Source organism: Aspergillus fijiensis, assembly GCF_003184825.1.
Source record: "Aspergillus fijiensis CBS 313.89 unplaced genomic scaffold BO72scaffold_5, whole genome shotgun sequence".
NCBI classification, from domain to species: Eukaryota; Fungi; Ascomycota; class Eurotiomycetes; order Eurotiales; family Aspergillaceae; genus Aspergillus; species Aspergillus fijiensis.
In genome coordinates this window covers 473,267-496,017 of record NW_024468981.1, presented here as the reverse complement: position 1 = coordinate 496,017, position 22,751 = coordinate 473,267, and the positions used below count along the sequence as shown (strand labels likewise).

General features: G+C 56.2%; 9 protein-coding genes across 9 annotated transcripts; 2 read left to right on the top strand and 7 right to left on the bottom strand.

Annotated features, from left to right (window-relative positions):
- Positions 1-49: 49 nt before the first annotated feature.
- Positions 50-1,363, bottom strand: BO72DRAFT_483154 (uncharacterized protein; the record flags this gene model as incomplete). Its single annotated transcript, XM_040947780.1, has 1 exon — positions 50-1,363. One exon carries the CDS (start codon positions 1,361-1,363, stop codon positions 50-52), a length of 1,314 nt encoding a protein of 437 aa, XP_040805512.1.
- Positions 1,364-1,548: 185 nt separating this feature from the next.
- BO72DRAFT_208636 (uncharacterized protein) lies at positions 1,549-2,578 on the bottom strand. The gene has a single exon (XM_040939645.1). The coding sequence runs from the start codon at positions 2,241-2,243 to the stop codon at positions 1,734-1,736; it is 510 nt and encodes a 169-aa protein (XP_040805511.1). The 5' UTR covers positions 2,244-2,578; the 3' UTR covers positions 1,549-1,733.
- BO72DRAFT_208595 (putative C6 finger domain protein) lies at positions 2,524-5,542 on the bottom strand. Its single transcript, XM_040939643.1, has 9 exons — positions 5,228-5,542; positions 4,885-5,159; positions 4,642-4,834; positions 4,054-4,591; positions 3,969-4,007; positions 3,867-3,917; positions 3,543-3,808; positions 2,911-3,485; positions 2,524-2,838 (listed from the first exon to the last, which is right to left on the bottom strand). Exons 1-9 carry the CDS (start codon positions 5,344-5,346, stop codon positions 2,804-2,806), a joined length of 2,091 nt encoding a protein of 696 aa, XP_040805510.1. The 5' UTR covers positions 5,347-5,542; the 3' UTR covers positions 2,524-2,803.
- An 863-nt stretch (positions 5,543-6,405) lies between these two features.
- BO72DRAFT_208620 (O-methyltransferase) lies at positions 6,406-7,597 on the top strand. Its single transcript, XM_040939644.1, has 2 exons — positions 6,406-7,221; positions 7,297-7,597. The coding sequence occupies exons 1-2, from the start codon at positions 6,681-6,683 to the stop codon at positions 7,497-7,499; spliced, it is 744 nt and encodes a 247-aa protein (XP_040805509.1). The 5' UTR covers positions 6,406-6,680; the 3' UTR covers positions 7,500-7,597.
- Positions 7,533-8,662, bottom strand: BO72DRAFT_444499 (type 1 glutamine amidotransferase). Its single transcript, XM_040943824.1, has 3 exons — positions 8,114-8,662; positions 7,964-8,038; positions 7,533-7,908 (listed from the first exon to the last, which is right to left on the bottom strand). The coding sequence occupies exons 1-3, from the start codon at positions 8,480-8,482 to the stop codon at positions 7,624-7,626; spliced, it is 729 nt and encodes a 242-aa protein (XP_040805508.1). The 5' UTR covers positions 8,483-8,662; the 3' UTR covers positions 7,533-7,623.
- Positions 8,663-8,964: 302 nt separating this feature from the next.
- Positions 8,965-12,316, top strand: BO72DRAFT_524426 (uncharacterized protein). The gene is made up of 2 exons (XM_040949873.1): positions 8,965-9,823; positions 10,600-12,316. Exons 1-2 carry the CDS (start codon positions 9,089-9,091, stop codon positions 12,190-12,192), a joined length of 2,328 nt encoding a protein of 775 aa, XP_040805507.1. The 5' UTR covers positions 8,965-9,088; the 3' UTR covers positions 12,193-12,316.
- A 53-nt stretch (positions 12,317-12,369) lies between these two features.
- Positions 12,370-14,140, bottom strand: BO72DRAFT_444497 (carbon-nitrogen hydrolase family protein). Its single transcript, XM_040943823.1, has 5 exons — positions 13,572-14,140; positions 13,026-13,516; positions 12,729-12,941; positions 12,628-12,672; positions 12,370-12,573 (listed from the first exon to the last, which is right to left on the bottom strand). Exons 1-5 carry the CDS (start codon positions 13,717-13,719, stop codon positions 12,403-12,405), a joined length of 1,068 nt encoding a protein of 355 aa, XP_040805506.1. The 5' UTR covers positions 13,720-14,140; the 3' UTR covers positions 12,370-12,402.
- Positions 14,141-14,552: 412 nt separating this feature from the next.
- On the bottom strand, positions 14,553-15,844 carry BO72DRAFT_492327 (NAD(P)-dependent alcohol dehydrogenase; the record flags this gene model as incomplete). The annotated part of the gene is made up of 3 exons (XM_040948286.1): positions 14,553-14,702; positions 14,763-15,547; positions 15,640-15,844. The coding sequence occupies 3 exons, from the start codon at positions 15,842-15,844 to the stop codon at positions 14,553-14,555; spliced, it is 1,140 nt and encodes a 379-aa protein (XP_040805505.1).
- A 379-nt stretch (positions 15,845-16,223) lies between these two features.
- BO72DRAFT_208545 (P-loop containing nucleoside triphosphate hydrolase protein) lies at positions 16,224-22,265 on the bottom strand. The gene has a single exon (XM_040939642.1). The coding sequence runs from the start codon at positions 22,144-22,146 to the stop codon at positions 16,363-16,365; it is 5,784 nt and encodes a 1,927-aa protein (XP_040805504.1). The 5' UTR covers positions 22,147-22,265; the 3' UTR covers positions 16,224-16,362.
- Positions 22,266-22,751: the final 486 nt, after the last annotated feature.

Sequence of the window (22,751 nt, the reverse complement as noted above, 5' to 3'; positions counted from 1 at the left end):
ATAGGAGGAACATGATCGGTGGTGGAGGACTCCCAGCCGAAGCCGAAGCCTAAGGCCAAACCGGCTGGATCTCTTTACCCTCGGCCTTGTCAAGCGTCTCCTCACTGAACGTCGGGCGATAGAATCCGTAGATCGGGTGGTAAGACCTCGGGGTCGGGACCGCGTCATGCTCCGCCTCGAACACAGCCCCATCTTCTTCAAGATCCACCTCTTCGCGGATCTCGCCCTCTTCGAGCTCATCCTCCAGGATCTCTCCCTCCTCGAGCTCCATCTCTTCATCCTCCATTCCAACATCCTCCTCCATTTGGACCTGCTGGACCCCATGAGTGTCCACCCCCTCTTCCTCTTTCTGCACACCCTCAAGGCCAATCTCCTCCTTCTCCTCCACCACCTCCACTTTAACCTCCAATTCAGGTTCCTCAACCACCATCCTCACCCCCATCCCCTCTTCCTCCACATCCTCCACCTTGATCACCGGCTCCTCAACCTCGACCTTAACCCCCTTCCCACCCTCTTCTAGATCCTCAATCCCCGGCCCCCCCAAAGGAAGCCCATGCACCCGGAAAAGATGCAAATCCCAGGAAAGCTTCCCGTAGAAATGCCGCCCGCACCGCCCGCAGGTCTGCGTCTTGGGCCCGTGGATCACCCGATGATGCCGCCGGAGGTGGCACAGCGACGGAAACACCCGCTGGCAGTGCGGGCGCGCCCACCCCAGCGGCGACATGCAGACGTACCGCCCGGGCTCCTTGTGAACGCAGCGGATCGGGCTGCCGGCGTCGTAGCCCTTGCCCGAGGGGCATTTGGCGGGCAGGGTGTGGATTTCGCGCGAGAGGGTGAGGATCTCGGGGGCAGAGGCTGGGGGTTGTTTTTTGGGGGTGCGTGGGGTTTGTGGGGTGCGTGGGGGTCTAGATGGGGGTGTGGGGGCCGGGGATGCGGAAGGGAGGGGGGGTCGGTGTCTTCGCGCGCGGCGGGTGGGTGGTGAAGATGATGATGGGGTTTCAGGGGTTGCTGGGGTTCCGGGGGCTTGGGGGCTAACGGGGTGGGAGAGGGTCTGGGTGAGGGCTGGCGGGAGCATCTGGGTGAGGGTTAAGGGGGCTGGGTAAGGCTGGCCCGGGAGGGTTCGGGGGAGTCTGTACCGGGGACGGGCCGGGGCGGCGGGGGTGGGTGGGTTGCTGGGCCGGATTTGGGATGGGGGGGTGGATGGGCGGTTCACGGGGGTGAAGGCCATGGGGTTGCCAGCGGCTGTTGCTGTTGCTCGGGCTGTAAGGGGGGCTATAGCGCTGGCTGTAGCCGGGGCTGTAGCAGTTGCCTGCTCCTCGCTGGGTGGCGAGGCGCGGTTTGGTGCGGTTGACTGAGAGGCCATGATTCTACAGTACCAGCAGTTTGTTTGGGGGGTTGAATGTTGGAATTGATTGAGTCATGCAGACTTTTTTATATTCATCTTGCTATATGGACGGATAAAGAGAGCGTTGAGGCTACATACAAAGACCGGCCCGGTTCCATTGGCCCGGTCCCTTTGGTATGGTGGTGAATAGATGGTATCTCCATCGCCTCTTTGACACGAGGTCATGTTTTCTCATTGTTCGAGTACATCGGATATCGATATTTGTCTTCTGCAGAGAACTTCCTCTGCAGGCTGTGGATCTATCTACTGATCCTGGATGCATCATACACCAGGTATCAATCCCTCATTTACCGGAGAAAACCTCCGCCATGAGATACCCCCAACCCTCCTACTGAAGGATTCCCCCAACCCCTTCTAACTGTATGATCTTCACTTGGTCGTCTTCCTCAACCTTGCAGCCCGCCACAAAGACTCCATGTTCTTTCTCCATGTGCAACCCCCAGGAGAATTGCCCGTAGAACCGCTGTCCGCAGAACGGGCACGGCTCCAGCAGTTTATCATGCAGACTGCGATGGTGCGCCTGCAGGTTGCGCTTATTATCAAACTGCCGATTGCAGCGTTTGCCGTCGGTGGTGACGGTGCAGCGGACCCGGTCGTGGAATTGGCAGAAGCTCAGCGGGACGCGGTAGGGTTTCTGGGCCGGTGGGCTGAGCGGCGGCGCGGCCGGGCCAAGAAGAAGTGGGTCGAGCGCTGCGGACGGGATGGGCTGATGCTGCTGCTCCTCCTGCGGCAGTGGATTCAGATGCTGGTGGTCGGGCAGCTGGTGGAAGTAGTCTTGCTGCGAGTAGGGTGGGGTTTCGAGTTTGATGTCGATTTCCGGAGTATTTGCTTGCGCCATGGTGGATGCTGGCGAGTAAATTTGTTCAATGGTTGTTGATGGTTGACAGTTGCTGAAGAGACGTTTGATTTGTTGATGAGAGAGCTTGTAATCTTGAAAGATGGTTTCTTCTGAGTGTGTGGTCGAGAACAGGATAAGAGGTGATGGTTAAATATGTGTGGAAGCCAAACGCTAAAGATGAGCTCCGATGCCTATTCACTGTATAAGGATTGTGAGGTCGGCCAGGTATCAACTGGGATTGAAAGACTAGAGCAAATCTGTGTATAGCTCGCTGTTGTTTGGGTGTGTTGCTTCACATGGGCAGGAAGCAGGCACCGGCAGTTTCCGGTAATCCCCTCTTGTTATTCACCGTCGCGCCTTCCGTTTTGGGACCGTACTGACTCGACCATGGGCACCGAAAGCAACTCTTTCAACTTCTGCCAGGTGAAGGTCAATAATGCTATCCCGAGTCGTATCGAGTGAATGCCATGCGAGGGAAGATCTCCACTAGACCTCCCAGATCTGCAAGGACACATCTCTATCTTTATCCACCATCTGTCAAAAGCCGCCAGAGTATCAACCTACTCCAGCCACCCCATCGACAGTCCAATCTCATCTACAACGCACACAAGTCAGTATTCTTACCCAAACCCACGGGGATCACAAGACACAACCGAAGGAAACATACCTCTCATCCCTCCCACCGCCTCAAACGCAGTCGCATAATTCCCCAGAACCTTCCACACCCCGCGCAGACTCTGCCGCAGCTCCTCCACGAATCCGTCCAACGACCGGCCACTCCCGCTGCCCCCACCGCCGGTGCCACCGCTGCTGTTCGAGCTGACACTCCCCCGCGCCTTCATTCCCAACATCATCATCGCATAACTCGCCTGCATCGCGCAGCAGGCGAACGACGGCATCGTCCGGGGGATCTCTACCCGCGAATGCCGGGCGAGGTATGGCGGCCGCGTGAGCGGGATCTCGTTCGTTGGGTTCGGGTACGGGAGGTTGTCGAGGAGATTGGTGATGTTGAGGGCCGCGTGGAGGCAGATCTTCGAGGAGGCGTGACTGGAGAAGGGGAAGGAGATACGCGAGTTTCGCGACTGGTTTGGGGTTTGGCTCGAGGGTTGGGGGGCTGGCATGCTGCAGCAGGTTGGTGCTGACGTTGCGGACGAGGGGGTCGTCGCGTGGAGGTCGCAGTGGCGCCGGCGGAAGATCGCGGCGTCTTGGAAGGCACAGAAGCGGTGCGTCTTGATCCGGGCGCTACTCTGTGTTAGGATACTGGGTGAGGGTGTAGTGAGGTTGGGGTAAGGGTCCCACCTGTGGAGCTTGATCTCGGCGATGTACTTCATGCTCTGTAGTGCTATTATCTCGGGGGAGTCGGTGGGGGTGGGTGGAAACCGCGGTATCGAGGGAGATGACGCCCGACACGGATGTAAAAGGTAGGTGATCTGACTGTCAAGATCCATCATACGCTTCGAGATCCATGGAGCGTTGTACTGCGATTTGATGGTGAGATTGAGATCGTGGACGAAGGTCGTGGCTTCGAGGATCGTCTGTTGGGCTTCGATGAGGAGTTTCCAGCCCTGAGCTGTTAATATGAAGTTCAACCCTCTGAGAAGATTTCCCGGAGAGAAGACTTACCTTCGGGTATGGGGTCACAAAGCGAGGGTCGTACAAGTTGATCACAGGAGGCTAATATGGTCAATCAGCAATAGGCCAGCCCAGAATGTGAGTGACACGTACCATCCCGCTCACAATCGATCCCTGACACACCGTCATATACTGTACTCATTAGCACACATCTCCACTCCGCAAGAAAGAAACATACTGTCATCCACCACGCCCTCCGTCTGGCCTCCGCGAAGCCATCCTCCTCCACTGTCTCATGCAATGATACACTCATCGCCGCCGTCAAAGCTTGTCCCGCCCGGTTGCACATCTTCTGGATATTCCCCCGCTGCGCATACTCATAGCTACTCAGCAACACCAATGCCAGCACCGCCTCCAGCCCAACCGGCACATTCACGTGAAACGGCTCGCGCGTGCACTGCGCCACCCCCTCCGATAGCGCGCGCGACGGATCCGACGCCGAATCTAGCAGTTCCAGATCCGCCTCCACGGCTTCCAAGGCCGATTGCGCATATGAATGTGCCATTTCTCGTCGGAGCTTGACGCATTCGGGCTTCGAGGGTTGTCGCACCTCCGGATGAGGTATCAAGGCTAGAATGGCGCACACCGCAAGCGCCAACGGGCTGGACGGTCGGTAGGTCGCGGGGCCGTAGACGGGTTTGTTGCGCACGGGGAGGCGCTCAGGCGGAGGGAGAAGGGGGCAGTAAAGATGAATGAAGACGTAGTATGCGTCCAGTCTATTCTTCTCGTCAGCTCGCCTCCACCGCATCTTAGGAATGGCACGTACATATCATCATCCGACGCATACGTCTGCAGGAGGTCCGGCTCCACAGCGGGCTCCTCCTCTACCTCAGACGGTATCCGCACGCTGTCCTCCGCGAAAATCTCATCGAATATTTGCTCAATCTCTGACACTGAGCTCTCGATACTTCGAAGTCCTGCTCCTGGAGCACCCAGTGTGAAGAGCTGGTCCAGCCAGACTACTCCTGTTAGCCTACACACCTACACCACTACAAGCCCAAATACGTACCCTCATCTTCCTCCTGCGACAGCGAGATTTGCGACGACGGTCCCGACTCTGAACTTGACCCTGGTAATCCGAAACCCAGCCCATCCACCTCTACCTCGTCGTTCGACATCGAGTTCAGCGACGTATCCATGGACCCGGACACTGGCGTCAACGGCCGCTTCCGCTTCCGAATCCGCGGTCCCCCGCGCTTACTGGGTACATAGGAGCATGGTGTCTCTCTGGCGACACAGTTGCCGCATCGTTCGAGTCCGTCGCAGCGGATACGAAGGGTGCGACTTTGCGAAGGCATCAGTGATCCGCCTCTCTCGGTTACAGAGAGTGTGTTTATGAGTAAGGAGCATACCAAGCGAGGCAAGCGACCTTGACTGGCGGCTTACTGAATTTCCGATGTCCCGGACGAGTCGTGTCTGGTATTGTCTTAGGATTATCCATTCTGAGTAGTGGTCGATGGTATTCGTTCATGGGCAAATCGTCTTCCAAGGTGTTGCGACAAGCAGCAGGCAAAGTCGAGACAGAGAGACGCCATGACTAAGGGCAAGGATTGTGATATAACCATTCCCCGGAGCATAGAGCAAGATCCCGCACGGCCAGTGCACCAAATCCCGGACGAGGAGGGTGAGACGGGACGGTGGCTCTAGCTCGGGGTTTGAACTTGCGTGCCACGCGGGGCCCGCAATAACTGGAACCTGCAAGAATTCTGAGATTCTCGGGATCCTTACCGAGATCGCTGGTGGTATGATCGGAGAATTTGGGTTGGTGATTGGATGCGAGTGGTTGAGGTGGGGCACGAGCAAATCCCGAGGAGATGGTACGGAAACCCGTTGCTTGCATGGATTATTGGGTGCCACTGACGCGGCACGGTTCCTTATCCCTTCGAGAAAGCAGGTTGACACACTGCCATGGTCACACTTGCTGCGTCGGACAAGGTAAGGGAATATCTGAGCGGATGATTAGGTGGTCAGATTCGTGTAAGAAAGGCATTGGACTGAGTAGATCCAGACCAAGCCAATCAAGCTTTGTCAACTTCGGGATCTAATTCCAAGCATCCATGATATCTCCGCGGCAGAGGACGCAAAACTCTAACAATTCGTTGAGTCCCGGTCCGGATGCGCCCGTAACGATCTTGTGCCTCAGGCAGCGATTCAGGGAGGGAGGCGATTACCCCGAACTTGCTATACATTATTAACATTGATGATTTCGAGATGAGTCATTCTACTTTTGCTACAATGCTGCAGTCCGTCCAGTCGTGGCTCCTGGCCATCCGAGCGCTACTATCATCTGTTTGATCAGCTTTCACTTGTGGGTCAAAAGCCTGGGTAAAAAGTGGGTGTAAGCAGTTGTTATACTTGTTCACAGTTACGGGACAAACCACCTCTCATGGGCGTTTAATCGACAGGTGAGATTCCTAGCAAAGACGTCTGAAAGCATGGCCTTTTATCTCACACTCATAAGAATCAAAGGCGATTTCATTATTGAAAGTTGCGACCTCACATCCCGAGACTTACCTCTATGATCTGATCTTTCCTACGGCCTTGCGAGAACGACCTCCTCGCGAGTAGTCAACAAACGATGTCTAGTGCTGCTACGGAAGATTGAGTCAACCTGACCCCAAACGCCAAGAAACCCCACCCCCTTAGTCCCGTCATTTCCGTGCCTTTTGCCGAACCCCAAATCCCCAAAACCAAACTACGATAACACCAACAAGCTCCCATCATAACAACAATCCTCCTCATCATCCCTTGGATCCTATTAGACTAGCATTTACCTGCATCACCGAACAGCAACCTATCTGCAAAATGTCCTCCCCAAACCCCGTCGACGCCTCACCCCACATCCTCCAGCTCCTGACCACCCTCCACAAAAAGTCCCTCGACCAAGAAGCGGCCATCTCCAAGAAGGAGACAGGCAAGGTCGTCTCTTCTGACATTCTGGACAATCTCGACGCCGATCATGCCGCAAGCTCCTCGACCAAAACCCGAACTCAAGCCGAGTTTGACCGCCTCATGCTCGACAAGTTCATCGCCCTGGACGAGGACAAATGCCAGTTCGTGTACCAGCTCCTCACCGCGATGGGCGCCACCGCCGTCGTCGAGGCGGGCACCAGCTTCGGCGTGAGCACGATCTACCTGGCCCTCGCCGTGGCCAAGACCGCCGCCCGCACGGGCAAGCCCGGCACGGTGATCGCCACCGAGAAGGAGGCGAGCAAGGCGGCGATCGCGCGCGGGTACTGGGCGCAGTGCGGGCCGGAGGTGCAGCGGATGATTGATCTGAGGGAGGGCGATTTGCTGGTCACCCTGCAGGAGGGGGTGCCGGAGGTGGATTTGTTGCTTTTGGATAGTGAGTTCCTGTCTGGTTAACTGGGGGAGGGCTTGCTCCTTATGGATTGTGGCTAATGTTGGGTGTACTGTACAGTATGGTGTGCGCTGGCGCTCCCCACGCTCAAGACGGTTCTGCCTCGGTTGCGGCGCGGGGCGGTGGTGTTGACGGATAATACGCTCTCCGCGGCTGAGGGGTATAAGGATCTTTTGGCGTTTTTGCGGGATCCGGTCAATGGGTTTAGGAATGTGACCTTGCCGTTTACGGGCGGGTTTGAGATGAGTGTTTATACGCCGTGATCTATTGATTGCTACATCAGAGTAATGTTGGTGGAGTCTAGCTTGGTGTATTCTTACGGTGCGAGAGATGCTGCAATGAAGAACGGGTCAAACCCTGACACAAAATAGTACGAAGCCCTCTCTGCTACTCCCTCGCCCACTCAACAACCCGCTTCAACACCGTCAATCCATCCGTCGGCCGATCCAAACGAGCCAGATGCGCCTCCAGCTCCTGCTGCCCGAGTCCCCCATTGTACACATCATCCTCCTCCAACAACAGCTTCTTCGCCATCTCGGCCTCAATCTCCGGGTGCGACTGGAACGAAAGCACCGTGTTCTGCTGGTTCACGAACATCTCATGGTTCTCCGCGAGGTGAATGAACCCGTCGCCGGGCTGGGCTACCTCCCGCACGTGGAACTCGGGTAACCGCTGCCAGGCTGATCAGTTGGGCTCGAGTTGAAAGAAAAGTGCATAGGCAACATACGTAGCTAGTAGTGTTCTCGTCACGCGCGAAGAACTTCCTCCCCGCTTCCGTTAATTGCACATCTTCCAGTCCAGCCTGCTCAAATACCACAGATTATCAGCCCTCACCTCCCAGCCATAGTCAAGAGCCGAGGGGTGTATGTATACATACAATCGGCCCCGAAGGCACAGCGCGCACGACACCCCCAAACGCCCGGGAGATGGCCTGATGACCCCAGCAGATCCCCAAGATCTTTGTCCGGGGTGCCTCCTTCGCTGCGGCTCGCAGAAACTCCAACACCCCTAGCACCCAGGGCTCGGAGGAGGACGCGTCCGCTTTGCCCCCCGTCAGGACGACCAGGTCGTAATCTCCGGGGCGCGGGAAGCGGCGCTCGAAGACCGGGTCGTACATGTCAATCTGGGCGGTCGGCGCGACGGCAAGGAAGGAATCCTGGTAGCATTTGTGCACGTCGTGCCAGAAGTCGGTGTCGGGGGGTGTGTTGATGAGGATGGCGATGCGGAGAGGGTTCGGGGTGCTCATTTTGTGGTGATTAGTTCAACTTGATGCAGCTTTGAGAATGTAAGCTTTCGGAGGCTCTCTGCGAAGATATCAGATCATAATTTGAGGGGGCTTATATAGCTGTGTGCTGGCTTCTACATGGTTCTTCTGATACACAGATTTTCTGCTTGTTGGGGCACCATCGCACCTGCGCACCGTTTACGGTTAGAGCGGTTCGTGCGTGATGGTCTCCGTACGTCAGCTTTCGGCCTGAAGGAGCTTTTCAAGAGCCTATCACCCGTGACTCATTTCCCGTTGTAAAGAATAGTGGCCAACTCCGCGGACACCCATATTCGATTACTCGCTCCATCTATGGCGGCGGGGAAGTCTCCAGGGCTTGCGCGACGCTAAACCCAATCGGGTGAGCGAGAACGATGCTAACGCAGGGTAGGGCCCCCACAATTTACCCGATCGGGTGCACGAGACCTAACATCTCCAATTTCTCATATTCTCTGTGTCAGCATCGGGGAGTGTAGGGTGTGGATAAAACATCATATAAAGGAGTACACGTCTCCTGGCCCAAGCATTGATCTCAGATCTTTCTCTCGTCGCTCACCAGAACGAACTCGTACCCTCACGACAGCCAACATGTTCATCCCCAGCGTCCACGCCGAAACCGACACGGAGGCCCTCCTCCAATTCATCCACGAGAATCCGCTCGGCCTCCTCATCACCGGCATCCCCTCATCGGTGCACGACTTCCTGCAATGCACCCACGTCCCCTTCGTCCTCGACCCGCCATCCCAGAACGAACCCGCCCGCCTCCGCGCGCACATCGCCAAGCAGAACCCGCAAGTCAAGGCGCTCCTCGAAACCGCCACAAAGGACACCGACACCAACAACAGTGCCCTGGAGATCCTCACCCACGCCCAAGAAGTCCTCGTCGTCTTCACAGGCAGCCACCACCACTACGTGACCCCGAAATTCTACACCCAGACCAAACCGGACACCGGCAAGGTCGTGCCCACCTGGAACTACGCCGCCGTGCAGGTTTACGGAAAGCTCTCGGTGTACTACGACTCCCGGCGCGCGGACACGGGCGCGTTCCTGGCGAAGCAGATGCGGGATCTGTCGGAGCGGTGCGAGCGGGGCATCATGGGCTTTACCGGGGAAGGGGGCCGGGCGGGGCCGTGGACGGTCGAGGATGCGCCCGAGCGGTATATTGAGCTCATGCAGCGGAATATCGTCGGGGTGGAGATTGAGATCTGCAAAGTGGAGGGGAAGGTGAAGATGAGTCAGGAGATGCGGAAGGGGGATCGCGAGGGGGTGGTCCGGGGGTTTGCGGAGTTGGGGGGCGAGACGGGCAAGGCGGTCTCGGAGTTGGTGCGCGAGAGGGGGGAGATGGCTGATAGGGTGAAGGGGGTGTAGTCTTGTGGGATTCTTGGGGTATCTGAAGTTTGCATTATTGTTTGTATTGTCTACATATAGAGTTAGGGTTGGGTTGGCGCCATTTACTGCGTACTATGTGTGGTTTGGATGTATGGAAAGCTTTGCCGTACCAGTTCATAGGTACTCATATCAGGCCCAATCTCTGGGAGTGACACGCCATATTTTTGATGCTCACTACACATGAGCTTTACTGGGAAGCTAAAAGAAAGGGGGGCCCAGGGGTTCTCCCCCGGAACGGTATATTCCTTCAGTAGTCAGAATTAGCGTTGTTTAGAAGCTGAAAAATAAGGGGTATTTATATGCAATACGCATTGGAATATGCTTTGCGAAAACAGTCTCGAGCCGCCTATGTGCCCAGTGCTGGGTCAAGGTGGTGACCCGCGGGCTAGAACTCTGGCTGCCGGAATAGGCTTAGCTTCAATCGGCTGCGGTACGGCTCGGTTGAGCACATTTGGAAGCCACGTGATTGGTCGTTACCACTTCTGACAACTTTGACTCCGTCACCCGTCAGCATCGCACTTTCACAGATTCATCGCATCATTGAGATAAGGTCTTGCAGATGACCCATGTACAAGCCTGCTCCGCCTAGACCAAAGAAAACTGATATCATACGCTCGCGCGATGGCTGTACTAGCTGTCGCAAGCGCAGGACCAAGGTTGATTTGCCATAGCATCACCGTTCCCAATAACAGCACTAATCGAGAATCCAGTGTGATGAGGAGAAGCCAGCATGTGGGACCTGCGTACGATTGGGGAAGGAATGTGAATATTTGAAACCCGGACTCAAATTCCAGATTGTGACCGGCCAGAGTTCGAGATCCCCGTCCGAGGATGGAGCCCCGTCCAATGCGACAGCACAAGAGCTGGCTGGCGACCAGGCGTCCAGCATTCAAAACGAGCAGAGGCTCCGGATCGGAACCAACAGTCTGGTCAGATCCCTGCAGACGACGGAGCGGGACGTCTTCTACACCACCTATTGGGAGGATCGCTGTCTACCAGCCTTACACCCCGTCTTCCACTCTACCACACTCCTGATCCCCGACATGCCGATCATCAGAGACGCGGTGCTGGCTCTGTCATCCTGCAATATCAGCCGTCTTCGCGGCGAGCGCAAAGTATCAGCGACAGCATTGATGGGCCCGTGGAGTCCGAGCCTAACCCACCAGACCGCGAGTCATCTGTATTACTCCTCCGCGATCAGGAGACTCGCCGCCCTGACGTTGGCCGATTTTCATCACAATAACACAGTCATTCTCACGACGCTGGTATTGTTCGCGCACCTCGAATCAGCCATGGGTAACTTCAAGGGCTTCTGCTGCCACGTGCAGGGGATCATGAATCTCCTGGAGTGGCGACAGGGCGTCGCAGACCCAACCATCAGATCGCTCCTCACCTCGTGGATGCAAATCCGGTATGTGGTCTGGTGGGCGCGCGCCTACTTCAGCTCGGTGGAGATTCATCAGCAATTGCCATCCATCCCGTTGCCCGTCTCGCTGGTCAAGGATTCACCACGCACCCAGCACGGGCGCCGGGTCCTGGCGTTGAGCATCATGTGCGAGTCCCATCGCCTGAACTTCAACGCTGTGTTTCAGTATTCCCGGGATCAGATAAACCCACGGAGAGCCGAGGAAGATCCAGCGACGTGCATCTCGCGTCTCCGCCAACAGGCTGCCACACTAGACGAGTGGCTCGCGCACCTCCCGCCCGCTGAGCAGCCCATCTACGGCCCCATTGACCCGACAGGCAACCCGACCATCCACTTCTCCTCTCATGATGCAGCACTGAACTACGCATACCACGTCGTAGCGCGCATCATGCAATGCAGTAGTTTTCTCGCCCTCCTGCAGAACCCGCACTCAACCTTCCTTGACCACGAGCCCCACGAGGAAGATATGTGGGTCCAGACTCTCGTCCGCATCGCCCAAGGGACTGACATGCAGACCTCCCTCACGCGCAACAGCTACACCATCGGATTCACAGGCCTGCTGCTGGCGGGTATCCTACGGTGTCGGAGTCTGTCGACCGGGTTGGAGATCGAGCAATGGTTGCAGAGGCTACTGGATCTGCAGCCGACCGAGGAAGGCGCGTTCCCTGTGTACCAGACCCTCAGCGTGGTGCAAGCGATCAACCGGCAGAGGGCGGTCGGGCGGGATGTGTTTGCCGTGACGCAGCCGGTGGACGATGGCGGAGGGTTGCCCAAGGTCACGGCGTATAATAGTCAGTCGATCAGCTGTCTTGTCTTCCATGGGTATTGTCGACGGATGGGGGTTGTTTTTGAGGAGTGTGTCGTTTTGGGGGGGTAGGTTTTATTAGGTATTGTGTCCTGATGCCTCGTTGCCTGAGGCGTGCGTCGGCGAACGTGTAGTTCAACTTTAGGTGCCCCGTTGCAGTCAAAATGGTCAATCACAAAAAGCCATGTTCAAAATCAGATCGATGGAACGAACAACAGAAATGAATTTCTAATCAATATAATACAGAGTGGGGAGCTTCATCTAAGCTGGCTTAGCTCTCATCTAGTTCTCTTCAGCAGGGGCAGGGGCATCCAGCGGGGTGGACAATCCGACCCGATCGACGGTGCGGGTGTACTCGACCCCACCGTTGACACGGTCCTCGCGCACCACCAGATCCTTGCGGTTGGTGTCCACCAGCAGGCGGATCAGATCGGGGCGCATGTAGTGGCCGCCCTAGCAAATCAATTAGCCTGCGCTCCATGTCAAATCAGGTGCAGCGAAACTTACGAAGTCAGCAAGGGACTTGGACAGGTGGCACTCGTCGAGGTCGATCTGAACCTTTGGTTTAGTCTGGAAATTCTGCTTGGAACCAGGTAGGCGATACGTACATCGACGAACAGAAGACCCTCGAAGTCGGTGCTAGGGTGGGGCACGAGGTTCTGGCCGTCGGGGCCGAAGATGCGGCCGTGGCCGTTGTAGATCTTGGGGTCGTCGAGCTCCTTGCCCGGGGGGGTGTTGAGCTTGACGCCCTCGGCGGTGATGGTCTGCCAGGGGGCGAGGGTGTAGGTGCCGGTCTCGATGGCGTAGGCGGGGGTGACGATCTGGGGCATCTGATCAGTATGAATATCCTTTGACTTTTACCTGGGGGATGATCTTTGATCGAGCGGGGGGGGCAGGGGGCGTACATCACAGTTGGACTCGGCGATGTTGGTGGCCGGGTCGGGGTACTTGAGGGTCTCGCGACCGGGGTAGAGGGGCCAGGCGGCGACGTGGACCTGCTCGCCCAGCGAGGCGGCGTAGGCCTTCATGAAGGGGTTCATGTTCTCCCAGCAGTTGAGGTGGCCGAGGCGGCCGATCTCGGTCTGCATGACCGACTCGGTGGTGTCGCCGGTGCCGTCGCCGAAGACCAGGCGCTCGACGTGGGTGGCGCGGATCTTGCGGCGGTGGTTGATGATCTCGCCCGCGGGCGAGATCATCACCTGCGTCGTGTACAGGCTGGCCAGGTCCAGCTCCGAGTAGCCCAGCGAGACGAAGATCTTGTTGGCCCGCGCCGCCTCGCGGATCCGCCGCATCTCCTCCGAGTCCGACGCCAGACTGTTCTCCCGGTACTTCTTGAGCAGGGGCAGGCTCTCCTGGTAGGTCACCTTCCACATCCAGTAGGGGTAGCCGGGGATCCCTGGGGTGGTTGGTTAGTGGGTTGTGGTGTTGAGGAAGGAGCAGGGAGAACGGACAGAGCTCAGGGAAGGCGATGAACTTGCAGCCCGCCTTGCCGGCCTCGTTGATCCAGTGGATGGTCCGACGAGTCGACTCCTCCAGGTTGAACCAGCCGGGCTCGGCGTTGACGGCGGCAGCCTTGTACTTCTTGAGAACGGGGGCCATGGTGATGGTAGAAGAGGTTGATGCGAAGAGCAGTGATGCTTTTGCTGGGCTTGTTGGATGGTTGTGATGCTTGATGCTGTTGGTGATGGAGGAGATGGACAGTGGCACAACGGCCTTCTTATACCCTCGCAGGGCACCGTATCTTCAATCCGATCGACTCATCTCAACAAAGTCCTCCATCCTCACTCCATCCGGCTCACACGGAATCGGGTTCTGCTGATAGCAGCGTACGTGAGGAGTATGCAGCGCAGTATCAGTCGCGATATCGTGCCATGACCCGGGGTTTGGTAGTGCGGAGAAGCCAGTGGGGCATGGGTGGATGAAACAAGCCCGTCGGGCGCGGCGCATCGACGGTTTCTCGAAGGTGGATGATTAGTAGTCTTCGATTCAAAAAATGATGTGACGATCTGCAGAGTGATGATGGCCCCGCACTTGACTCCACTGCGGCGGGTTTCCTGGGTTCTTCAACTGATTAGACTCAAATCCCGGCCCGCAGTGAGGCAACGGGGCCGTTGTGCCCGGCCGGAAATTCCCGGAAGTATGTGCATGCTATTCCTGGACTTAGGGCTGGGCTGGGCTGGGCTGGGCTGTAAGCTGCGGAGTACTGTACAGGACTATCTTAGTAGGTGGAAGCAACATACATAATCACTAATCACCGCCGTGTCTGTCAGGCCTCCCCTCGTATCATCAAATCCCGTGGGTGGCATCCGAATCATGCCACCTGCGCAGAACCCCGACTCAACTCTCACACTGCAACACTTCCCAACCGTTCCCCCTTCAGCTGGGGATTGTACTCGACTCAACGCAAATTGCCATTCTCGCGATACACAGGCTTACTCCGTCCAATCCAGCACCGCCTTGATCACCTTCCCCTCACGAACATCAGCAAACGCATCCTCATAATCCCGGACCTTGTACACCCTGACCAGCTTATCGACGGGGAATTCGCCGTGGGCATACCGCTCGACCAGCCATGGCACAAACTACACCGTCAGCCTCACTACTACTCAATACGGTCCCCTCACCCAGACAGAGCAACATACCTTCGGCGGATAGACATCCCCCTCAATACAACCGACATACTCCTTCCCGCCCATCAAATGAGCAAACAGATTGAAGCGCACCTCCTCCGTGATCCCCGCGGCGCCCACCGAGACCGCGCGCCCGCGCTCCCGCAGCGCCGCCAGCATCAGCGGGACAACCGCCGGCAAGCCCGAACACTCGACCGCAAACTGCACCCCAAGCCCACCCGTCACCGCCTGAATCGCTCCGACCACCCCGTTACCCTCTTGCAGCGCAGCAGGGTTAACAGTATGTGTCGCCCCCAACTCCCTAGCCACCCGCAACCGCTCCTCTCTCACATCCACCGCAACAATCACCTCCGCGCCCACAATCCTCGCAGCCATAACAGCCGCTAACCCCACAGCCCCCGTCCCAAACACCGCAACGCTCTGTCCAGCCCGCAGTCGCAGGACATTCACCACCGCCCCAGCCCCGGTCTGCATCCCGCACCCCAACGGCGCCAACACCCTCAGATCCAACCCCGAAGAAACGGGAATCGCGCAGCGTCCACCGACAACCGCGACGCGGCTGAAGCACGACTGCCCGAAGAACTTGGAGTAGACTGCTCCGCCGGTTGCGGTCTGTAGGGGCGAGGAGCCGTCGGCGCGGTGGCCCGCCGTGTTGAGCAGCGCGAACGCGGCGCAGTAGGCCGGGTGCTTGGCGGTGCAGTTGGCGCAGCGCGTGCAGAAGTCGAAGGAGAGGAGGACGTGGTCGCCGGGGCGGACGTGCGTGATGGCTGCGCCGGTTTGGCGGACTGTTCCTGCTCCTGGTGGGTTTAAATGGGTGAGGGGGGGTTGTTTGGGGGATTCTGGGGGAGGGGAGTTTATTAGGACTGGAGAGGGGCAAAGGGATCGATACCTTCGTGCCCGAAGACCCCCGGTTGGGGACTGGGTAGTTCACCGCTCATGAGCATCAGATCCGTGTGACAGATGCCCGTCGCGTGGATGTCGACGGCGATCTCGTCGGGCGCGAGCGAGGAGATCTGCAGGGTTTCCCAGACGAGGGGGCCGTGGAGCTCGTGGAGGACGAGGGCGGCGGTCGTGATCGGTTCGGGCAGGGTCATCTTGTTGTCGGTGGATGTCTCTTGTAATGTCGTCTCTGGGATTGTAATTCGTAGGGGGGAAGAGGTAGGTGTTCTCGTAGGCTGTAGTCGATTGAATGCGCCCGTAAGAGTAGGACTCGAGGGCGAAAGCGGGGTATCACTCCCAAGTGCGCAGTTGGCGCCGACGCGGGGATCTGCACGGAGGTTGCACGGAGATAACCTTGCATGTCTACTTGCTTGGCAATCTGATTGGCTGATGTGAATTCAGTACTAGTAGTCTGGTAGTTGTACATAGCTAGCTGCCTACAGAACGTAGATGTGGGCTGGTGGCAGCTGTTTATCACCGCTCTAAGTTGTCTCTACCGCTTCCCCCACACAGTAAGGTGTGAAGTTCTTCCGCGAATGCCAATCATGAGTTGGAATAACCCCGGCATAGGTCTTGCAAATCTGATCTAGCTTTGATGAAAGCTCCGGGAAGGTGAGTATAATTGAATATTAGCATTCTGAAACCTCCAATACCCCTCAACTTCCGCGCCAAACTATAGATGCATTTCCCGCAAAGCATTTTCCAGGTCACTGGCACGGGTCACGCCGGCAGTTGTTTGATGGTGTTGGCCGCCAACAGCGGCTCCACACTCTGGACACCGAGAAAGCTCCATCGCACCACCGCACTCCCCGATTGTGAAGGGATGCCCGTTTTCGCAATAGTACCAGTGCCCAGTTCCCCGGAACTCCTCTGACATGGCAGCCAACACCGCCATGCGTTCCTCGTTCGTCACTGGGGCATAAAACTCCGAGCCACGAAGCATGGCCCTTGTGCCTTCGATTTCTCCTAGAAAGCCGCGGGTCTGCCCAGCGTGGAGCTTGCAGAGCCTTTCAGCCTCGTCAATCGCAGCAGTACCCTCTTGCAGCAGATCCTTTGCTTTGAATGGATCAGCCAAGTTCTGCCGCTCGAGTGCACAGAACTGGGCTAGGAAGATATTCCCCTCCACCTGCTGTAAGACACGCGAGGAAGTCGCTGCGTTGGCGCTGAGGTGATTACTCTCTTTCCTGTACCCTGCCAAGTTGACATACAGGCCGGCATGTCGTCCCTTTTTGCACAGGGCGAGAAAGTCTGCAAGGAGGGATGCGTCTAGGCGCAGCGAGAGGGCCGCCGCTTGAAGATAGCCCTTTGTTTGAAGCACATTGGCGTCAAAGTCGAATTTACCGGGGCTTCCCTTTCGCCGACGTGCATCTTCTACCATGTTGCGGACTCGAACGAACGGCTGCTCCTGCAGGTGCACCCTACTTTTATAGCTGTTGATCTTCTCCCGCAGAGCTATGAGCTCCTTCCACCGTTGCTTATCATACTTGGCGACATGTTGTCGCATCAATTTCACCTGATGCTCGGGGGGCCCCTCGAGTCGAATCTTGATATCAGCGCAGAAGACTTGTCTCGCGGTTTCTTTCGTCGGCGCTCGTGATTCATAGTGTTGCAATCTCGAAATGCACCGTGGCAGGCTCTGCGCCATGGGAACATAATCCTGGTTCAAATACAGTATGAATTTCTTCGTTGCCTCGTCCAACAATGCTCGTCTCACCAGTCTTCCGTAACGGGCCACCTGGCGCAATGAACCCCGACAGATCGCACATGTGCGTATATCGTCAATTGAGAATGGCTGTGAAGATGACGCAATCGAAACTGGCCGCCCCTTTTCGTCCAAGAGATAGTGCTTCTTGATATCCATCTGCGCATCCATGCTTTCGATGGTCAAAAAATGCCCACACGGAGGGAAGATGCAAGGGTTTGCGGCCAAATTGACTTCGCCGTACTGCTCTCCCATGATAAAGTCCACCGTGGTCTCTTTCATGCTGTCCGATGCGCAAGTCTGGCAAAAGTCGCTCGGGGGGCACGGTTCCCCACACACAGACGGGCACTGGTGGCCGCACGAGAGAGCTTTCTCGCAGCGCAGAGAGCATGGAATATGATCGCAGGGCGCGGCGCAGGGCATCGAGCAGGAGCTATGCGGGCATGACGACAGGCATTCCGAAACCGCGCATGGAGCACACGGTTCAGAGCATTTGCACGGACACGTGGAATGGCCGCACTGGACGTCGCAGGGCGACGTGCACGGCGGACATGGAGTATTCCCATGACATTCAGCATTACAAGCGTGCGCGCACGTGGAATATAGGCGTCCGCATTTCTGCGTGCATTTGCCATGGCCAAACGTTGGTTCCTCGTCGATGCGATTCAGGCACGCCAGACACTGCCGTTTGCAGTTGTGACCACATGGCAACACTTTCCGACATTGGTGTCTGCACTGATAGTCCGCGCCAGAAATGTCGATGTGGCATGCTAATCGCGTGGTGTGACGGCAGTGGGGGATCTCTCGGTCGACCAAGGTTGGACATTTCACTAGGCTCAGATCTTGCGCTTGCCAGCAAGGGAGATTCATCATTGGATGTCCGCATGGGAGACGGCGATCTGGATCGGGAATGTTCACGGTGCATCTCTCAGGGCAGGGGTCTCCGCAAGGCTTCGGGCAAGGATGCTCGCACCCTTTCTGCGGACGCTTGCACTGATCCGGGCAATACACAGCGGCGTGGAGGATCTCTGAATGGCATTTTTGCTTGCACGGATGGCCGCACTGAAGACGTTTGCCGCACTGCAGACAGCAGCCGCCCTCCGGTGAGTACTGGATAAAATGCTCCGGTTCTGAAACGGTAATAGGTGTGTCGGGGTGTCGGGGGCACGTCAGATCCAGAGCATTCCCGATATTTCCGTCCCGCTCCAACATATCGATCACCCTCCCCCACATCGTAACCCCCCTGGAAGTTGCCGAATTGCCGATGATGTACATGCCGTGCTTAGCACGGGAGAGAAGCACGTTAATTCGGTTCGGCGTACGGAGAAAACCGCATCGATTCTGGTTGTTGCTTCGGACCAAGGAAATCACCACCACTTTAGCCTCCTCCCCCTGGAAATTGTCAATCGTGGCGACCCTTAGAGCATGAAGCAGCGTTGATCTGGCAACTGTTGTCTTATCCAAAGAGGCTGCCTCTGCCTCGTCTTCGATGAAGCCAGCATTGTCCAGGTCGTCCTGGTCTCGTTCCCCCACCATGATAGTGAAGGCCTGGCTCAGCTTCCGACGCATCCGATGAAGCTGGCCAAGGTAAGGAGTGAGAACAGCAATGTCACCACTCTGGTACGTCCCCTGCCGAAGAAGGTGATTCACCAGTGCAATCGTCAGTTGTATCTCGTGATCATTCCAATGAGATGTTGCCATCGCGTCGTCGCTAGAGGCCTGGCCTTCTGGTACACGGTGATCAAGCCAAAAAAGCCGCTTTCGGACTCCAACAACCTCCGGATATGTCGACACGGATGGCGCATCTTGCAGGCGTGGATACAGCGTGTCGCGTATGAGTTGGGAGATCGAGGGATGCATCCTCCGTTGCGTTTCCAGGGTGCAGAACGGAATCTGGACGCCGACCTCATCATCTGGATCCACTAGGCGCTCAAAGAGAGACCTATCCAACGCATATTGGGCGCCCGCTTTGCTCTCTCGGGATAGGTTGTAATTTTGGATCTGGGGCCGGAGTTGTTGATGGTCGCCGATGAGTATAACCTGTTCGAGAGAAGGCAGAAGCGACGTGAGCAAGTGCGCTTCCAACACTTCCCCAGCTTCTTCGCACACAAGCACCTTAGATGGCAGTCTACGGAGCATCTCGAGATTTCGAGCCAAGCCTGTTGAAGTCACTCCAATCACGTCTGCAGTCTTGAGACACCTCAAGGCTATTTCGTCTCGGATTCTGTCCCAGGAAGCCTTCGTCTCTAGATGATCATGCAAGGCTGTTTGCACCCGAAGATGGGCTTTCTGTCTGTAATCATCTATCCAGTGAGCGTGGAGAGCTTTGCGTTCCGCGGCCGTCATTGCATCGACATGAACCTTCGCGAGCTCGTGAATGGCGGTAGGCTGCGCTCTGCTATATCTGCCAGCCTTTAGCCACGACTGGATAGTGCGAGCGGGCTTCCCCTTTGTCTGCCTTTGGAAACCATCTGCGTCCCGGGCAAATAACTGGGCATAATGGTATGGTTGGTGCTGTTCGAGGTACGACTTCAGACCATGGTCTAAGCCAATCGCGTTCAGCTTGACCTTGCGGAACTCATCTTCATGGTCATCAAGAGCCGTATGTAGACGCCATTGCTCGGCTTTCTCCATTCGTGTCTTCTCAACGCCGCGAACAATGTTACGAAGATTCAGTGGTTGCAAGCGCTCGGATTTGGATTGCGAGCCGATTCTGATGATCTGCGAAGTGATTTCGTTATCCAGCAGGTCCTCCAGGAGTTGGTCAAGGGCATGATTTGTGTAGCACACGCATACAATCGGTCCAAGCCCCCTTTTGACCTTCGCTTTGTTGGCTAACAGTGCCTTTATCAATGCGACGCCCGTGAAACTCTTGCCAGTCCCTGGCGGGCCTTGAATCAGCCCAATCTTACGCCGAAGGGTGCTGACCAGCGCTAAAGCCTGGGCATCATCAAGGGTAGAGCCATCCTGAAGCATTTTTAGATCAAAAGGCTGAGAGACGTGTAGCTGCAGGTTGGAATGATCCTTCATGAGACAGTTCAGGTCGAAGCTGAAGTTTTGCGAGGCCGCATAGACAGGCGGGGGCACGTCAGCCAAGATTGACAAGGTGTTTCGATTCTGGGGCGCGAGGAACTCCGCCATGGGAACATCTCTAGCTTTCTGCATTCTCTGAAGAGCAAGTAGAGTGGGCTGGAATGACGGCAAGAGAATACCGGGGAATTCCACGAGCGAAATGGGAGACGGATTGTGCTGGGACGCATGGCAGTCGAGGATGTACTGCCAGCTGCTCTCACCAGACTCAACCAACTTCAAAAGCACAGAGGCCACATGAGGGTCATCTGAGAGCGAGCCAGCTAGCCTCCCCTGTTGCTTCTGGGCGGCATCGGATTTTGGCCCTGCGCGATCAGGTGCAGCGACCGTGCAAAATATTGCATGCCCACGGGGATCAACAAGACACACAAGTGCATCTGGCTGTAAACGTTTCGACAGCTGCCACCATTCCTGTAACTTGTTCTTCGCTGCGCCGCGGACATTTGTCGGCTGAGCAAAGTGCACGAGGAATTGGAATCCGTCGAACCGATGAAAGTCCACCCCTTGCACGACTACCTGTCTGTACACGTGCGTCCTGGTCTCGCCTTTCTGACGCGACCGTTGGCTGGGATCGACCGGTTGAATCTCTGCATGTATTGCGTCTCTGAGCTGACCAATGGTATCTTCGCGTAATAGTCGGAAGTTCCTGTCCAATAGTCCGGCGAGTCCACACACATGCCACTGGCGCGGATCCTTGGGAGGGAGATACTCAGAGCGCGGAGACAGAATCTCCTGGAAGGTCGGCATGACCTTGATATTGCAAATATCGTCGTCGTCATTATCATGGCGTTTACCAGGCGGTTCCCTCTGTGTCACAAATGCAACGGGCTGATGATTAACATGTTGCTTGGCGGTCTTTGTTACGGCTGGCAACGAAAGCCCGATATCAAGCCGATGCTGTAGCTTGTCCAGGTAATCGCGCGACTGATGAAGGGCGTCCGAGCCGTTCAAGGCATGAAGAATAAGAAACAGGTCCGCGAATTGTCGAGCCACGGCCTTCAAAGGTTCTTGGACAAATGCCGTCGAGTTCAGCTCGACTATCTTCCAAAATACTAGGAGAGACTGCTCGAGGTATGCGGGAGCTGCTTTACCCTCAGTCTCAATCTCCTGTTGTATAGCGCCCGCCAGAAACCCCAAGAAAGGTTCGCTCCGCCGCCCACCAACCCCGTAGAGACAATTGTATATAGTGCCCACTGCTTGCTCAATCACCAGGGAGGCGAGCACGTCCGGATGTGTGATAATCTCCATGAAGGGCAGCATCTGCTTGACAAATAGATCACGTTTCGCAGATGACGGGATAGAATCGAAGTCACGCTGCACTAATTCTTGAATTCGTCTCAGCCCGCTCTCTTTGGAGAGGCATTGGATTACATCTTGGAGTGTGCTTTCGTCGAGCTCGATGAGCTCTCTGGCCTTGGCGAACATGGGACCTAGCTGCCCGCCCAGTGGACGATTGTAATGATGACTGCCGACTTGTCGCTTCCAGATCGATAGCTCGTTCGAATCACCAAGACTATGGGTCCTATGGCTTGTGCTGTTGGTCGAGTCACGGGCCTTGTTCTCCTTTCGCCGGACATGGGCGTATTTGCAGCGCTTGAAGCGACAGGACCCACGCTCCGCGAACTCATAGCAAGTCTTCAAGCTGTCACTTGTGCTACCGACCATTTTCTTGCGGTGGAAGGATATGCGTCTTTTATCAGCGATAATATCACGGCGTGTTGAGAAGGATGGAGAAGAACAAATAAAGCAGGTGGTAGCAAGATCCAACTGGAATATATATAAGCAAGATCGTCGCAAGATCCATTCGAGATTGCCCGCCCAGTTCCGCAATAAATCCACGAGATCAAAGCATAGTGAGGCGCCTCGAGGCTCTCGCAGCAAAATCATCTTTTCCAATCGTTTACGAGCTGCTGTGGCTGTAAAGCTTCATTGATTGGATGATAGTTTGCGAATATGCCGGGATTTGGGAGGTGGCACAGTGCATTTGCAGCTACCGCACCGAGCCTTGTGCAGGCAGCTACTCTGGTTGACCCTGCTGATTGTGTTAGCATGATAGACAAACGCAGGGATTTGGATCCTTCAAGCAGTAAGTCTCCCACCTAGCACCGTCTTTCTAATTCAACTATGCGCTAGATCTCTAAAGCCATGAACATCTCAAGAAATCATCGGTGTATGCTAGTTCTTATAATTGCAATGATGTCTTCTTGCAAGGATGTCTGCTACATCTGAGCCTAAAAAAGAGATGAGAAAAAGAAAGGTCGTGCCCGGGA